At 41.2% G+C, this 18,688-nt stretch overlaps 1 protein-coding gene across 1 annotated transcript in view; it reads left to right on the forward strand.

Moving 5' to 3' along the window:
• LOC121280762 (nucleus accumbens-associated protein 2) overlaps positions 1-18,688 on the forward strand; it is a 109,556-nt gene that overhangs the window by 62,272 nt on the left and 28,596 nt on the right. The window contains exon 2 of the mRNA XM_041192926.1: positions 5,037-5,948. Within this exon, the coding sequence (XP_041048860.1) occupies positions 5,093-5,948 (856 nt within the window). The 5' untranslated portion in view covers positions 5,037-5,092. The remainder of the gene's footprint in view (positions 1-5,036; positions 5,949-18,688) is intronic.

Consider the following 18,688-nt stretch of genomic DNA (forward strand, 5'->3'; position numbering starts at 1 on the left):
ATATCAAAATATTACGAATACTGAAAATCTGAAATAAAAATAGAAAATGCTAGAAATACTCAGCAGATCTGGCAGCATCTGTAGAGAGAGGAACAGAGTTAAGGTTTCAAGTCTGTATGACTCTTCAGAACTGTTTTACTTGAGCTGTGGATGACCCTAACTTCCTTCCAGCTGAACAATCGGAAGACCAAAACATAGGTAAAAGGCCAGAAATCTGAAACCTTAACTCCGTTTCTCTCTCCATGGATGTTGCCAGACCTGCTGAGTTTTTCCAGCATTTTCTGTTTTTATTTGAGTAAAATAAACCTCTGCCCGAATCCATTCTTTGATTAATAAGTGCCTATACAGTTCAAACATGGCGTGAATTCTTCAACTCTTGCCAGTTCTTTTCATTTAGAGCTACTTCATGGAGGCCTGGCATGTTAAATCTGTGTGAAGCAAACATTGGGATGGCATTAACTGTAGTGCATGACAGCTTTTATAAAATGGTGACTTGTATCATTTAAGCCTACTAATCATGTCACTAACCAGTAACACCTTGTTATAAATTTCTGCTTCAGTATGATATAATTAGCACAGCTGAAATACTTGTAATTTTTTAAAAATTCAGCATGCTGAAGTGTTTATTTGGGCTGCTTTGTGTTCTGCTCGGCGATACTTGTACTGTAGATTAGAATTGGCTCAGCCAGCTCATGAGAGTCTTTTCCCCAGCATTGCTGACCATTGCATAGTTTGAGAAGAGAAACGGACCCGAAGGGGAAATGGTATTTTTAACATGTCTTCAGTCGTAAATCTGCAAACTGGCAGAAACAGTAATCTGTTAGGAGCACAAAGGGGGAAATGAGTACATGGCACATGTCCCAGCTAAACTCTGTTTTCACAACATTCGATGCAAAATAAATGGGCACTCTGTCCTGATGTTCTCATGTCGAGTAATGCTGACTCAGGAACTGATTTGCTAATAAAATACCAAGCTGTACCACCATAAATGGTAATGAAGCAATGAAAGTGACAGAATCTGATTCACTGAAGCTAGTCACTAATTGACTTTTTATGGTATTGACTCATTTTTAGAACTAACTTTAGGAAACCAGTCTCATGAGTCATGCAAGATGTACTGTTTTAGGTTAAGAAAGCATTGATTTTTTTATTATTATTGATGAGCAAGCAATGCTGAGATTTTCTTTGCAGAATTTCATACCACACTGGTGGTGTGAATACCAGATATTACATGAGCAAGGGGTGTTGAGAAACAAGGTGGGGTGGGAACAGTGTGACGAGCAGATGAACGTGTGTGGCATGACGTTCAGAATTTATTGATATTGAAGTGAAACAGAGATGGCTTTGGCTGCTGTCAAGTTTGAGTATGATCCAACAGCACAGTAATTCTCTTGCTAGAAGTATTCAGGATGAAGAATTTTCCATTCAATCATACTGAATGCAGGCAATATATTTTTTCTTTGCAGAGCTTATTAAAATTGTGTGAAGACATTCATTTTCTTTTAGTGCTTGATTCTTGTGTGGCAAAGGCAGAAATCATTAAGAAGTGAGATCAAAATAACTAACTGCAAATGCTTCACAGATTGATTTTATTGAGACTAAATTTGAATCTGAAGCTTTGTCATGTGGCCTCGTTATGTTCATCTCTTGATTATTCATGTTGACAAGTATCACTGGTTTCCATCCAATTAAAAATTAACTACAATATAATACAGATCTGTTTCACTGCCCTAAGATCAGGTGGCCCTAACTTGTTCCCAGTTAAAACTGGGTATTTGGGTGTAAAAAAAAAACTAAAATTAATATGAAGGTAAATTTAATTAGGATCTGCAGAGTTATTATACATTTTTTTTAATGGACTGTTGCAGAACCATAATTGTAAAACCCTTAGTAAGACTTGACCTACATGGTATTTGTTTTAGCTGGACAGGCTAGTAAAACGAGAGACTTGCATTTATATAACATCTTTCACAACCCACAGACATCCAAAAGTGCTTCACACCCAATGAAGTACTTTTGAAATGTAATGACTTGCAATATGGAAAATGCAGCAGCCAGTTTAACATTTGTGGGAGTTTGCTGTGCACAATGTGAAAATGACCAAATAATCTCTCCTTGTGATATTGATTGAGGGATAAATATTGGCCTGGACACCTTGGATAATACTCATGCTCCTCTTTAACATACTGCCATGGGCATTTTTACATCCACCTGAGCAGGCAGGTGGAGCTTGGTTTAACTTCTCTTCTGAAAGACTGCACTCCCTTGGTACTGCACTGAGAGTCAGCTTGAATTTTGTGCTCAAGTCCTAGAATGGACCTTGAACCCGATAAACCTTTGACTTGAAGCAAGAATGGAACACCAAATAATGCAGATCTGCAATGTAAATTCTATTGTGAACCAGCAGAAGAAATTGTACATTATTTCATCAGATCCCTTGAGGAGACTATTCTGTCCTGAGGCATTTTGCTCCAGGAAGTTGCACCCATTTTATGAAGCAGTGATCAGTTTTACTTTAATTGTCTATGAGCTCACTAAAGCTCTGTAACCTCTGCTTTGGCTTGTGTTTTATTTAATTTGTTGCAAAATTCAGCACTGCTGGAAAAGCTGCTTTTTGAATTCCACTTCAACCATTGTGGCCTTTAATTCCATTCTGTTATGATTGTTTACTATTTGAATGCTCAGCCACTGAGGACATTGAGTCAACCACCTAATGTGGCGCTGGAGTTGTGTAGATCAGGCAAAGATAGAAGTGGCAGTTTCCCTTCCCTGTTGGACATCAGAGAACAATCAAAGCATGAGAATAGCTGTTTTCCAGGTGTTAGTCCATACATGGCCAAAACAGGAACAATATACTGTTATAAATTGTTTAATGTGTTTGATCATTTAAAGCTACATACTCTGAAATTCAAAGTTCACAGTTTGCTGAAGTGGGATTTGAACTCCCTGCATCTGAGTTCCAAGTCCAGCATCAGTGCCATTATACTGATGCCCTATGTCAGTATGACAAATGTTCTAACATTCATGACTTTGTTGTGATGCTGAAGACTATTTTCTGTATTCTAATAAAAGGAAACCTCAAACTATTTGGCATGGCAAATACTCATCAATTTCTGTATTAAAGCCAATGCCTATCCAAAAACCTAAAGAGACATGGTTTCCATAGGCCCAAGAGCAGAATTTTTCATGTCAATTAGAAACATTGTCCATGTAATTTTTTTATGCTTTTTAAAAAAAAAAAATTTTGGATATTAAGATTTGGTCACTTCATCTCCCCAATCTCATCTCCTCACTTATCTTACGTTGAGGCTGTACACAACATGAAACAGGAACAATATACTGTTGTAAATTGTTTAATGTGTTTGATCGTTTAAAGCTACATACTCTGAAAACTTACATGATCTCTGTCCGAAAACAATTCTTGTGATATGTTGTTGATGATTTATAAGGAAATTGGGTGTCCAGTAAATACCTACACATTTTTCGCATGCTTTGCAAATAAAGCCTACGCTGTTGTTGCGAGATTTGACCCTGATAATGTATTGACTTGCAAGCACCCTTTAGAGCTTCCTTCAGTGGGATAACTTATGTCTTGTGAACTGACACCATGCGACGCTTGTGTATTAATTTCTCTCCTTCCCATCTACAAGATGATTTACCTAGTTCCAAAAGCAAAATTTTGCAAGTGCTGGAAATGCTCAGCAGGTAAGGCAACATCACTGGAGAGGGAAACAGGGTTAATGTTTTAGACCAGTGACTGTACATCAATATAGGTGCTTAAAATTGAGGTGTTTGATGGAGTAGATAAGGAGAAACTGTTTCCAATGTAACCAGACAACAAAGATTTAAGATGATTGGTAAATGAACCACATGGGAGATGAGATTTTATTTCTAAATTCCGCGACTTATGATCTGCATTGCACTGCCTGAAAGGATGGTGGAAGCAGATTCAATAGTAGTTTGGATGTACACTTAAAAAAGAAAAATTTGCAGGGTTCTGGGAAAAGAATAGGAAGTAGGACTAATTGAACAGCCCTCTCAACAGCACAAGTATGATAGTTGAATGACCACCACCTGTCCTGAAAGATTTTATTGATCATATGCTTAAAAGTAAAATTAAAAATATTTTTACCTCTAAATTCCAGTGGTGCCTTTTCAGCTTTAAACTCAGTCTAAACGATTTCATTAACGTTGCAGTACTGCATAGTCACTGAATAGTTCGAATTATTGGCACATTTCCTGCACTGAGCTTGCTGTCTAACATGACACATGACTGCTGTAGACTAGCGTGTGTTGGAATATTTAGTCAGACCACATACTGTATTTGCATTAATACAGAAAAGGCTGTGGCATTAATCTTCGTTGATAGGTGGGTACATCGGCTATTGTAACTTAGTTTTAACGTTTAATGTAACAACCTGTAGTTTTAACAGGGCTGAATACTTGGAATGATTGAAATGTTTTAGCATTGTGAATGGCTCTATTGACTAAACTGCAGTGGGAGCTCTTGGGTACATACATAATTCAAAACGATCTCCGTTTCCCAGGCATTGCTCAACGGTGAGACAAAGCATACACTGCCATCTTTGCAGTGAGTCATCAAACTACAGCTTGTACCAAAGCAAAACTTCACTTTAGCAACAAGATAACAGTACTGTGTTTGGAAGTCTCGTTTCTAAGCTGGTGGGCATTTAGGGCCGTCAGTCAAAAGCTCCATTCATTCAAGTGTGTAGCCTGAATGTTAATCGCTGTCCCTCCTGTTCATTTACATTCAGTGCACAGCAGTACAGGGACTTGACTTGTACAGTCTGAGCTGGCTAAAGCAGGGATTTGATCCTGCATTTTTTTTAAAAACCAGGTAATTTGTGCTGACACATTCTTAATGGCTTTAGTTTGGAAACAAATGTGCACGATTTTGAGTTTTGTTTATGGTTCTGGTTGCTTTTCATTAGGATGTGGAATAGAGCCAGCTCTGACCTGTTGATTTTTTTTCTTTCTCTCACACCCCCCCACCCTTTATATTTTGTTGTTTGCAGCTGTGTTTCGATGTTGTCGCTGTGACTCTTACAAGGACCTGCACTTCATCTTAGCCATGGCTCAGATCCTTCATCTCGAGATTCCGAATTTTGGGAACAATGTCCTGGGATGCCTGAACGAACAGCGGCTAATGGGGTTATTTTGTGATGTCTCTATTGTGGTCAAAGGTCAAGCCTTCAAGGCACACCGTGCCGTGCTGGCTGCCAACAGCCTCTATTTCCGGGACCTGTTCAGTGGCAACAGCAAAAGTGCATTTGAGTTGCCCGCCACAGTACCGCCTGCCTGCTTTCAGCAGATCCTCTCCTTTTGTTACACCGGCAAGCTCACCATGGCAGCCAGCGAGCAGCTGGTGGTGATGTACACAGCAGGCTTCTTGCAAATACAGCGCATTGTCGAGAAAGGGACTGAACTGATGTTCAAAGTGAGCTCCCCACACTGTGACTCTCAGACGACCTCCATCGAAGACACTGGCTCCGCGCCACAGAGTCCTTGCCCCCTACAGCTAACTGCCACCCCGACAGTTGTGTCTCCAGCATTACCTATTCCATTGCTTTCTCGGGTGAAGAGTGAACACTGTGAGCAAGATCTGACGATGCCTGGCATTCATGCCCTTGCAACAAAGCGTCCACTGGAGGCTAGCCAGCGTGAGAGTGCCAGCCACCTAAACTATGCAACACCTTTGAAGTTACCCAGAGTTTCTTATTCTGGATCTTGGGGCGCCACACCTTTTGTTCAGCCGGTAACCTATGTTCAAACAGAGCGCACAAGCCCAGGCGGAAGCAGTAATCAAACCACAGACAGTCCAACTTCATACCATAACGAGGAAGAGGATGATGACGATGAAGCATATGAGACAATGGCAGAAGATCAATATGGACAGATGTATATCAAGGCATCAACGGGATACCCTGGTAAGAGATGCTGACTTGTGTTGATCCAGTACTAACTATACATTTTTCCCTTGGTCATTTGTTCACTCGCATTATCTCCAGCCCTCCTTCCCTGAATTTGACTTCAGCCTCTTCCTAGAATTGTGTTGAGGATAGAGTCTAGCAACACATATAGAGCTGCAGTTTGAGGGATAAAGGTGAGAAGTCCCAGGCCATAATTTTTACACCACTGCTCCAATAAAAGTCAGTTTAAAAAATGGTTGTGTGAAGAATATGATCTTCAATTCAAACAGTGTTAATCCAATTTTGAAAGCTCCCAGATTTAGCATAGAGCAGTTTTCATGACTGGAAACAGAAAAACAGGGTCTATGTTCTAAAAAGGATATCATATCTGTCCCAAACAACTAAAGCTCCATTAATTTAAAATCAATGAGGATGAAGTAATTGAATCCATTGTGAGGGCCTGCGCAGTAGCAATAACTTAATAAGCACTGAACATGGATTTGGAAAGGGAGGATTTTGGTTGACAAACCACCTCGATTTTCTTCAGATCATTACAGACAAATAGCAGTACTCACTGTAATGTTGATTTGGATTTCCAGAAACCAAGACATGAAAGACCTAATTAAACTGAAAGCCTTACAAGTCTAGGGTAGAACATGCAACTGAGCAAGAAGCTAATTTAGTAAAAAAGAGATAGAAACAAACAGAAAATGCAGGAAATAGCAGATGAGGTAGAATATGTACCGAAAGAAGCTGTTAAGGTTTCAGGTTGATGACCTTTCATCAGAACTGACAAAGATCAACAGCTTGAAATGTTAACTCCGTTTCCCTTGCCACAATGTTATGGCACAGCTGATGGCAAATGCTGAGCTGCCCAATTCCCAAAGTGAGACTTGAACCAGTTGCCAAAATGGTTTTTGCAATTTGCTAGTATGAGGAGAGGTTCTGAAGTCAGTAAATGATGTCTCCGACTACTTGTGGTGATGTTATAGTAAATGTTTGTTAAAGAATAAAGCAAAAAAAAACACAATTACACTTAAACATAAGAATGACTTCACACAGTAAACAGTACTTTAAAACAGTTCCAAAAGATCTTAATTTAACTACCCTCAGAGCTAAACTGTCCCTTTTTCGTTCAGCAACTATTCTTAAAGTTTTCAAAATCTATAGAATTCCAGTAAGTTTTACCACACAGTGCCTTTTCCCTTGGGGTGTCCTCTGAGGCTGACAGCAACTGGCTCTTCAGGTCTGACCTTGTTCACACTGTCTTCTGGGAGTTCTGACCAGCTATCCTCCTGTCTTCTGGGAGATCTAAGCAGCTACCCCCCACATAGGCTTCAGTATTTCCTTGAATGCGTTCCTTTCCTTTGATCTCTCTATTGTCCAAACCAGTCTCTTTAGAAATGCTTTCTTCCCAGACTTGATTAGACTCTTTACTTTAGCTCTTAAGCTTTTAAAAAAATATAAACTTACCCTATCTTTTACAGCCTGCATATTGAACTAAAACAACTTGATTCAAAACTACTGTTATTGTTTTATGTAAAACTCTGAAATTAAAAGCAAAATACTGCGGATGCTGGAAATCTGAAACAAAAGCAAACATTGCTGGAAAAACTCAGCAGGTCTGACAGCATCTGTGGAGAGGAAGACAGAGTTAACGTTTCAAGTCCATATGACTTCATCAGAACCTCTTGGTTCACTAACATATCAAAACCACTTCTTACTGTTGGCTCTAAACTCTTGCAGTCACTCTGGCTCTTACTCCAATTATCATATTTACATCCCCCAACAGCCTGACTTCCAATACAGAAGACATATCACAGGGTTATTAACAGAAGAAAAATATTACAGTTTCTTGTTTTCTTGATAACTGATGCTGCCAGACCTGCTGAGTATTTACAGCATTTTCTGTTTGTTATTTCAGATTTTCAGCATCAGTATTTTGCTTTTTTAATAAAAATGAACTTGTATGTAATAAAACTGGGGAGGGAGTGTAGTGTAACTGTAGTGTTCCTAATCTACATGAGTTACTAAAAATAACTTGATTAAATTTGGTAACAAATTGAGGGCAAAAGAGATGGGAAATACAGCTAACTATTTACAAAAATAACCTGACAAGGATACGTCGATAGGTTTCGACAAAGTAGGATGGAAGGAGGCTTATGTGAAGCTTCAACACTGCATAAACCAATTGGGGCAAGTTAACTTGGCAGGGGGATGGAATCCTGAGAGGAGGTTCAGCAGGGGGAGATGCACAGCCAAAATTAGAAGAGCAAGCAAATGAGTCTGGAATGCATAGAAATTATAGGCCAGTTAAGGCACAAGGGAGTTTGGCAAAGTTGGATGGTATTTATTTTAATGCAAGGGGTCTGACGAATAAGGCAGATGAGTTGAGGGCACAAATTAACACATGGAAGTATGATGTCAATTGCTGCCCCAGAGACATGGTTGAGAGAGAGGCAGGATTGGCAGCTCAATATTCCAGGATTATAGGGTCTTCAGGCAAGACAGGGAAGGAAGTAAAAGAGAAGGGGGTATGGCAATATTGATCAAAGAATCAATTACAGCAGTAAGGAGGGATGACATCTTAGAAGGCTCCTCTAATGAAGCCATATGGGTAGAACTTGAAATCAAAAAAGGAGCAATCACATTATTGGGGGAGTACTATAGGCCCCCAAACAGTCAGGGAAATAGAGGAGAAGATATGTAGGCAAATTTCGGAGAAGTGTAAAAATAATAGGGTAGTAATAGTGGGGGATTTCAACTTCCCCAACACTAACTGGGTTAGTCACAGTGTGATAGGTTTAGAGGGAGTGGAATTCTTAAAATGCATCCAGGAGAGCTTTTTAAGCCAGTACGTAGAAGGCCCTACAAGAGAGGGGGCGGTCCTGGACTTAATTTTAGGGAATGAAGCTGGGCAAGTGCTAGAGGTATCAGTGGGGGAACGTTTTGCAGATAGTAATCATAACTCCATTGGATTTAAGGTTGTTATGGAAAAGGACAAGGAAGAGCCTGAAATCAGAGTCCCAAATAGGGGGAAGGCCGATTTTAATAAGGTCAGATATATTTTGGCCAGGCTGGACTGGGAGTAGCTATTTTTTTTTAGGTAAATCTGTGTCAGAGCTCATTCAAGAAGGAAACCAGGAGAGTACAGGGCCAACATATTCCAGTAAAGACAAAGGGTGGAACCAACAAATCCAGGGAACCTTGGATGTTGGGGGATATTCAGGATTGGATAAAGAGAAAAAGGGAGGCTAATGGCAGACACCGAGGGCTCAAAACAGCAGAAGTCTTAGGGGAGTATAGAATGTATAGTGGGGAACTTAAAAAGGAAATTAGGAGAGCAAAAAGGGGGCATGAAAAAACATTGGCAGGTAAAATGAAGGAAAATCCAGTTATTTTACAAGTACATTAAGAGTAAGAGGATAACTATGGAAAGAATAGGGCCCATTAAGAACCATAGTGATAATTTATGTGCGGAGCAGGAAGACGTAGGTAGGGTTCTAAATGAATACTTTGTGTCAGTGTTCATAAGTGAGAGGGACGATGTGGATATGGAAATCAGGCAGAAGGACTGTGATATAATTAAAGAAAATAGCATAGAAAGGGAGGAGGTTCTAAGTGGTCTGGCAGGTTTAAAAGTAGATAAATCTCCAGCCCCGGATGAAATGTATCCCAGGCTATTGAGTGAGGCAAGGGTGGAGATAGCAGGGATGCTGGCAATAATTTTCAACACCTCTCTGGCCACAGGAGAGGTGCCAGAGGACAACCAATGTGGTACTGTTATTCAAGGAGGGAGGAAAGGATAAACCAGGGAACTACAGGCCAGTTAGCTTAACCTCAGTGGTGGGGAAACTATTTTAAGCAATTCTGAGGGAATTAATCTACACTTGGAGAGGCAGGGATTAATCAAGGACAGTCAGCATGGTTTTGTTAAAGGGAGGTCAAGCCTGACCAATTTGATTAAATTTTTCGAAGAGGTGACCAGGTGTGTAGATGAGGGCAATGCATTTGATGTAGTCCACTTGGACTTCAGCAAGGCTTTTGATAAGGTCCCGCATGAGAGACTGATAATGAAGGTAAGAGCCCATGGGATCCACGGCAATTTGGCAAATTGGATCCAGAATTGCCTAAGTGGCAGGAAGCAGAGGGTGATGGTCAACGGTGTTTCTGTGATTGGATGCCTGTGTCCAGTAGGGTTCCACAGGGACTGATGTTGGGTCCCTTGCTGTTTGTGGTATATATAAACGATTTGGACTTGAATGTAGGAGGGTTGATCAGTAAGTTCGCGAATGACATGAAAATTGGTGGGATGGTAAATAGTGAGGAGGATAGCCTTAGATAGCAGGAGGATATAGACGGGCTGATCAGTGGCAAATGGAATTTAATCCGGATAAGTGTGAGGTGATGCACTGGGGCAGGACAAAAAAGGCATAGGAATATACGATGAATGACAGGAACCTGGGAAGTACAGAGGATCAGAGGGACCTTGGTGTGCATGTCCACCGGTCTCTTAAGGTAGCAGGACAGATAGATATGGTGGTTAAGAAGGCATATGGGATACTTACCTTTATTAGCTGAGGCATAGAATTTAAGAGCAGGGAGGTTATTCTGGAACAGTATAAAATGCTGGTTAGACCACAGCTAGAGTATTACGTTCAGTCCTGGAATCCACATTATATGAAAGATGTGATTGCACTAGAGAGTACAGAGGAGATTTACCAGGATGTTGCCTGGGCTGGAGAGTTTTAGTTATGAGGAGAGATTGGATAGACTGGGGTTATTTTCCCTGGAGCAGAGGAGATTGTGAAGGGACATGATTGAGGTGTTTAACATTGAGGGCCATAGATAAGGTAGACAGGAAGGAACTTATCCCCTTGGTGGAGGGATCAATAACCAGAGGCCATAGATTTAAGGTAAGGGGCAGGAGGTTTAAAGGGATGTGAGGAAGAATTTTTTCACCCAGAGGGTGGTGGGAATCTGGAACTCACTGCCTGAAAGGGTGTTAGAGGCAGAAACCCTCATAACATTTAAGAAATATTTGGATGTGCACTTGCGATGCCATGGCATACAAGGCTATGGGCCTAGTGCTGGAAAATGGGATTAGAATTGTTAGGTACTTGTTTGACCGGCGCAGACTTGATGGGCCAAAGGGCCTTTTTCTGTGCTGTGGACCTCATATGACTCTGACTCAATTGGCTTGTTTCAGTGCTGGTAAATTCTATGTGATATATAATTGAGCAGAATTGAATTTAACAGTGATTAGTGTCAAAAAAAAATTGACGGAATTAAATTTTCAGAAGGAGACTTAGATCCAAATCTGGGGGTAATAGATATATTACTTTTATTGTTAATCCTGTAGACCAAAGGAATGCTCGGATGTATAGCCAGAATCATAGAATTACAGACTACAGAAGTCACATTGAGCTTTTATAGTGCACTGATCAGGCCACACTTCGAATAATTTTCAGCTTTGGCTTTAACGCCAGCAATGAATATTAAAAATATAGGATATGGATTGAAAAAAGGTATAGAGGGAAAAGACTCAACTAGAGTGTGAAAAACATTAAAAAAGTAAGTTCTACAGTTCAGAAAGACAGCTGATGTGGAAGGATTTAGTGGGATATTGTGACAGAGGAGTTGAAGCATCAGAGGAAAGAACTTTAATGGGAACATAGGAACAGGAGTAGACCCTCATGCCTGCTCATGCCATTCAGTGAGATCATGACTGATTTGAAACCTAACTCCATATACCTGCCTTTGCCCCATATCACTTAATATCTTGGGATAACAAAAATCTATTGATTCCATTTAAAATTTACAATTGATCTAGCATCAATTTTCATTTTCCAAAAAGTTCCAGATTTATGTGTAGAAGTGTTTCCCAATTTCATCACTGAAAGGTCTTGCTCTAATTAGACTGTCTCCCAAGTTTGCTGTACCCCAGGTGTGGTCTAACCAGACTTGGTGCCCTTTTAATGACTACTTTGTTGCTTGAAATTCTTGATGATATGATGCATACAGAAGGCCAATTGGCCCATCCTAGATTATCTATCTAGATGATGCTTCCAGTTTCCTACCCCCTCACCATATCAGCATCCAGATTTTCTTGAAGATTCCAGAGTTTTGCCTCTATTGCTATATGCAGAAGCCCATTCTATGTGTTAAGCACTGAAAAATATCCTGATATCAATTTTAAATTTGCCTTTCAGTAGTTTGAACCTGTTGTCATGAGTTCATTTGCAAAAGTGTTGTGGCTTTCACCTTTTCACTGTTTATGACCTTCAAACCACCCCTAAAAGCTCCATCCCCTGATAATTGGGCTCAGTGCTGTGACTCTACTGTGCCCCACTTCCAAGGCTCAATGGTCGGCTTTGTGTCTGTGACCAGAACGGGACATAGTACCCAAGATGTGGTCTGAGTAGAGCACTATCCAGGTATAAGCATGGCTTCCTTTGACTTGCACTCTGCTGGATTGTAGAGATGAAGCAGTAATCCGTTTTCTTTGTTAATGGCTGCTTTACAGTGATTGGACATGTTGAACTCAGGGTCTGTTAACATTTCTAGATCTCTCTCAATTTGATCCTTGGCCATTCAAAGATAATTTAGAGAGTCCATTTTTCATTGTGTTCAATTGTTTATAGATATCTGTATCAAATTTAATTGACCACTTCTGTTCGCTAACATATCTAACTTATTTTATAGGTCTCCCACTGCCTTCTCTTATGCAACTTGTCCCACCAACCCCACTCATAGGTATTGTCTGCAAATCTGACCAGTTTGTACGAAGCTACTAAATCCAAGATTATAATGTAAATGAGGAATAGTATAGATTCCGACAGCAATCCCAACCTGTTCCATTCGGCCCTGCCCCTATTTTGACATTGTGCTTCAAGTACCTGCAGCTTTGCACCATTTAGTCAATTTCCTATCCATTCTCAAACATTTTATTAAATTATACCGATAACTGTTAACAAACACTAAACATGAACTACGTACAGTTTTGTCAGTTTCCTCTGTGGTGTTACGCTGTCACAAATTCTTGAAAATAATGATCTATTAAAAGTCAAGCAAAAAGCTTTGAAAAGCCTATTTAAACAATGCAATTAGTTAAAACACCATGTCTGTTCAGGTTTGAATATTGTGGCCAACTACTCTCTATGCTTAACAAAACTAATGCAATAGAAATACCAATGTGCTTTGGACTTCATAGAGTTATTAAATTTCTATAAACAGATATCAATTGTGTAAAGCTGTTTGCAAACTTTTAATGCTGATTTTGTAATAAATTATTGAAACAAAGTTAATTGAATATTCTAATACCCCTAAGCCATCTGTGGCACTTCCTGACTAAATGCATGTTCTGCATCTTAAAATATAATACAACTTTTCTGTTTGGATTTCTTTTTTGGCTAATACAAGTTGTCCAACCCAATGAAACAAACTATAAATATATCTGCCCTTTTGGTTGAATAGAAATTGCATAGAGATTATAAACACGGAACCTGCCATTCAACCCAATGAGTTAGTACTTATCCTTTAAACAAGCAGTTTTTCTAATCTCACCTTCCTGTCCTGCTCCTGTATCTCCCTTTGCTTCAATCACCAATTTTAACCAATTCTTAAAAGATGACATGGTCTCTGCTTCAATTAATAACTCTGTTCATGCATTCCACAACCTCACAACTGTTTGTAGAGAAAAAAAATCATCTCTGTTCTAAAGCTTTTTCATCTAATCTTGGCCCTCTTGTCCTAGTGTTCTCAACCATTGGAATCCATCTTCTTCTATCCACTCTACTCTGCCCCTTCATTACTTTAAACACCTCTACAAAATCACTTCAGAATTTCTTGTTCTTGCAGGCATGGTTCCTTTTTTTTAAGTAAGGTGCCATTTAATTCTATATTGTTTGAACACAGTCTGACCATTTCTTTAAAATTATAGGTCCTGTTCCTCTTGAAAACCTTTTGCAGAAAATGATGGGAACGCAGTGAACCAGTACAAACTGTTTATTTTTGCAAAATGCAGTGTGGAAAAAGTTAGTTTTACATTACAAATATAATCATAACTATGGAATAAAGTTACTACTATCATCTCTCAAATATAAGGAAATGTTTTAATTTGTGAAATGAAAGTATTCAATCAGTATGCCACAGGGAAGCCTAGGGAAGGTGGTGGCATTGTCGCTGGACTAGTAATCCAGACACCCAGGGTAAAACTCTGGGGACCTGGGTTCAAATCCCACCATGGCAGAATTAAATGTCAAATGATCATGAAATCATTGTCAATTGTCGTAAAAACCCATCTGGTTCACTAATGTCCTTTAGGGAAGGAAATCTACCGTCCCTACCTGGTTTGGCCTACATTTGACTCCAGATCCAAAGCAATGTGGTTGACTCTTAAATGCCACCTGAAATGGCCTAGCAAGCCACTCAGTTCTATCAAACTGCTCAGAGTCTAAAAGGAATGGAACCACACGGACCACCTGGCATCAACCTAGGCATCGGAAAAGACGATGGCAAACTTAGCCCTGTTGACCCTGCAAAGTCCTCCTTACTAACATCTGGGGGCTAGTGCCAAAATTGGGAGAGCTGTCTCAGACTAGTCAGGCAGCAGCACTTGGAGGAAGCACTGAGGGTGGCAAGGTTACCGAATGTACTATGGGTAGGGACTTCAAGGTCCATTATTGAGTGGCTCAAAAGCCCCACTACTGATGGAGCTGGCTGAGTCCTAAAGCGCATAGCTGCTAGACTAGACCTGTGGCGATAAGGAAACCAATAAGAGGGAAAACATACCTGACCTCATCCTTACCTACCTGTTGCAGATGCATCTGTCCATGACAACAATATTGGTAGGAGTGACCACCCCACAGTCCTTGTGGGTCCATTGAGGATACCCTCCATCGTGTTGTGTGGCACCACCACCGTGCTAAATGGGATAGATTTAGAACAGATCTGGCAATTCAAAACTGGGCAACCATGAAGCGCTGTGGGCCATCAACAGAAGCAGAATTGTTTTTGGTCACAATCTGTAACCTCATGACCTGGCATATCCCTCACTCTACCATTACTACGAAGCCTGGGAATCAACCCTGGTTCAATGAAGAGTGCACGAAGGCATGCCAGGACCAGCACCAGGCATACCAAACAATGAGGTGTCAACCTGGTGAAGCTGCCTTCTTGAACCACAGCACCCCATGTGGTGTAGATAAACCCACAGTGCTGTTAGGAAGAGAGTTCTAGGATTTTGACCCAGTGACAGAGAAGGAACGGTGATATATTTCGAAGTCGAGATGGTATGTGGCTGAAGGTGAACTTGCAGAAGATGGTGTCCCCATGCATCTGCTGCCCTTGTGCTTCTAGATGGTAACGGTTGTGGGTCTAGAAGGTGCTGTTTAAGGTACCTTGGTACCTTAAGGTGAGTTCTTGCAGTGCATCTTGTAGATGGGACACACTGCTGCCACTGTGCATTGGTGGCAGAGGGAGTGAATGTTTGTGGATGGGGTACTGATCAAGCAGGTTGCTTTGTCCTGGATGGTGTCAAGCTTCTTGTGTTGTTGGAGCTGCACTGATCCAAGCAAGTGGGGAGTATTCCATCACACTCCTGACTTGTGTCTTGTAGATGGTAGACAGGGTTTGGGGAGTCAGCAGGTGAGTTACTCACTGCAGGATTCCCAACCTCTGACTTGTTCATGTAGCCACTTTATTTATATGGCTGGTCCAGTTCAGTTTCTGGTCAATGATAACCCCTAGGATGTTGATAGTGGGGGATTGAGGATGGTAATGCCATTGAATGTCAAGCGAAGATGGTTAGATTCTCTCTTGTTTAAGACTTGTGCTCCAGAGCTTGCTGTGGCCCTAGCCAAAGTGTTTGAGTACAGCTACAGCACTGGCATCTACCCAGCAATGTGGAAAATTGCCCAGGTATGTCCTGTGTACACAAAGCAGGACAAATCCAACCTGGCCAATTACTGCCCCATTAGTCCACACTCAATCATCGGTAAAGTGATGGAAGGGGCCATCAACAGGAGGAGAGTGCGAGAGGAGGTCCCTAAGCTGGGCAGTCAGCAGCATCTAGCACTTAACATCACAGGAGAAACATAAGCTTATTGGTTGGTGAGAAGTTGCTGTTAGAGAATATCAATTGGCTGAGAATTAGAAAAACACACATCCTTTTTAAAATAAGGGGCTACTTACATTTAAGTAAGAAATACAAGCAATAGGGAAATAAAGTTTAAGATGAAGCTCTCTATGTAAACCAAAGTAAAATAAAGTTAACTCAAGGGAAGTAAATTGAAGCCATGGCAGAACAGCTCAGTTGTGTGGAATGCATGTCTTTAATATGTGGGATGTTGTGGATGCTACTAGTGTCCTTGATGACCACGTGTGCAGGAAGTGTCACCAGCTGCAGAGCCTTGAGCTCCGGGTTTTGGTACTTGAGCGGTGGCTGGAGTCACTGTGGTGCATCTGTGAGGCTGAGAGCTATGTGGATAGCATATTCAGAGAGGTGGTTACACCACAGTTTAGGAGCCTGGAGTCAGAAAGGGAATGGGTGACTGCCAGGCAGTCCAAAAAATTAGGCAGGTAGTCCAGGAGTACCCTGGGGTCCTGTCTCCAATCGGTTTTCCATTTTGGATACTGGTGAGGGCATTAGTTCCTCGGAGAAGTGCAGTCAGAGCCAGGTTTTTGGCACCACAGGCAGCTTGGCTGAACAGGAGGGGAAGAACAGTAGTAATACGGGATTCATTAGTTAGGGGAGCAGACAGGCATTTCCGTGGCTGTAGATGTGACTCCAGGGTGGTGTGTTGCCTCCCTGATGCCAGGGTCACTGAGCGGCTACAGGGCATTCTTCTAGGGGAGGGTGATCAGCCACAGGTCATGGTCCACGTTGGTACCAGTGACTTAGATAGGAAAGCAGGTGAGGTCCTGAAAGAAGACTTTAGGGAGCTAGGAAGGAGATTGAAAAGCAGTAATCTCTGGTTTACTCCCAGTCCCATGTGCAAGTGAGTATAGAAATAAGAGAATTGAGCAAATAAACACATGGCTGGAAAGCTGATGTAGGAGAGATGGCATCAGATTCCTAAGGCATTGGGATTGGTTCTGGGGAAGGTAGGACCTGTACAAGCTTGGACGATCTACACCTTAATAGGACTAGGACGAACGTCCTCTCAGGGAGATTTGCTAATGCTGTTGGGGAGGGAGGTGGGGTGGTTAAACTAGGTTGGCAGGGGGAATGGGAACCCGAGGGCAAATTCAGGGCAGGAAACAGGAGATGGAGAATTAGTGAGTGACTCTGAAAGACAGAAGCAGCACAGGTTAAAAAGTGTACAGCACAGGAATTTGGCAGTGTCAAAAGGTATATATGTAAATGCAAGGAGCATAGTAAATAAAGCCGATGAGCTAATGGCGCAGATGCTTGGCAGCATGATATCATCACTATAACAGAAATTTGTCTTGAGGGACAAAAATGGCAGTTCAACATCCCTGGATATTGCGTTTTTGGGCAGGACAGGGAAGGGAATAAAAACGGTGGGGGTGTAGCAATATTGATTAAGGAATCAAATACAGCTGTGAGAGGGGGATGATATACTAAATGAAGCATCAAATGAGGCCATATGGGTTGAACTCAAATAATAAAAGGGGCACCCACACCGCTAGGAATGTACTATAGACCTCCACATAGTGGAAGTGAGTTAGAAGAGCAGATATGTAAACAGATTTGAGTGTAAAAACAATAGGGCAGTAATCGTTGGGGACTTCAACTACCCTAATATCAATTGGGATACAAACAATGTTAAGGGCACAGAGGGCGCAAAATTCTTGAACTGCATTCAAGAGAACTTTTGTAGCCAGCATGTAATAAGCCCAATGAGAGAGGGCGCAATTCTAAATTTAGTCTTAGGAAATGAAGCTGGGCAAGTGGATGAAGTAGCAGTGGGAGAGCATTTTGGCGACAGTGACCATAATACAGTTAAATTTAGCATTATTGTGGCAAAGAACAGGAGGAAAAGTTCTAAATTGGGGGAAGATGAAGATTACAAAGCTGAGGGGTAAGCTGGAAAGAGTGGACTGGATACAGCTATTAGATGGAAAACTGTCAAATCAGTGGGAGGCATTCAAAAGCGAGTTTCTGCGGGCACAGTGCAGACATGTCCCTACAAAGAGAAAGGGTAATACTGCCAAATCTAGAAGCGTAAAGGCCAAGATAAAGCAGAATAAGAAAGCTTATGACAGTCACAAAAGACTTGGAAAGCACAGAGGTAAAGTAAAAATGGAAATTAGGAAAGCAAAGAGGATACGAAAAAATATTGGCAGGTAAAATCGAAGAAAATCCTAAGATGTTTTGCCAGCACATTAAGCAAGAGAATAAATAAGGAAAAGCTAGGGCCTATCAGAGATGTACATGGTAGCTTGTGGGTTGATGCAGAAGATTTGGGAAGGGTCTCAGTGAGTACTTTGTCTCAATCTTCACTAAGGAGAGGGATTGTGCACACATGTTAGGTAGAGGAGTGTAAAATATTAGATACAGAATAAGTATAGTGAGAGAGGAAGTACTGGAGGGACTGGCATCCTTGAAGGTGGATATATCACTAGGGTCAGGTGGATTGTATCCCAGGCTGTTGAAGGAAGCCAGGGAGGAAACAGCGGGTGCTCTGAGAATCATTTTCCAATTCTCACTAAATACAGGTGAGGTCCCAGAGGATTAGAGGTCTGTGAACATTATGCCATTATTTAAAAAGGGTGCAAGGGGTAAGCCAGGA

This window comes from Carcharodon carcharias, chromosome 8, assembly GCF_017639515.1.
Source record: "Carcharodon carcharias isolate sCarCar2 chromosome 8, sCarCar2.pri, whole genome shotgun sequence".
Taxonomy (NCBI): Eukaryota; Metazoa; Chordata; class Chondrichthyes; order Lamniformes; family Lamnidae; genus Carcharodon; species Carcharodon carcharias.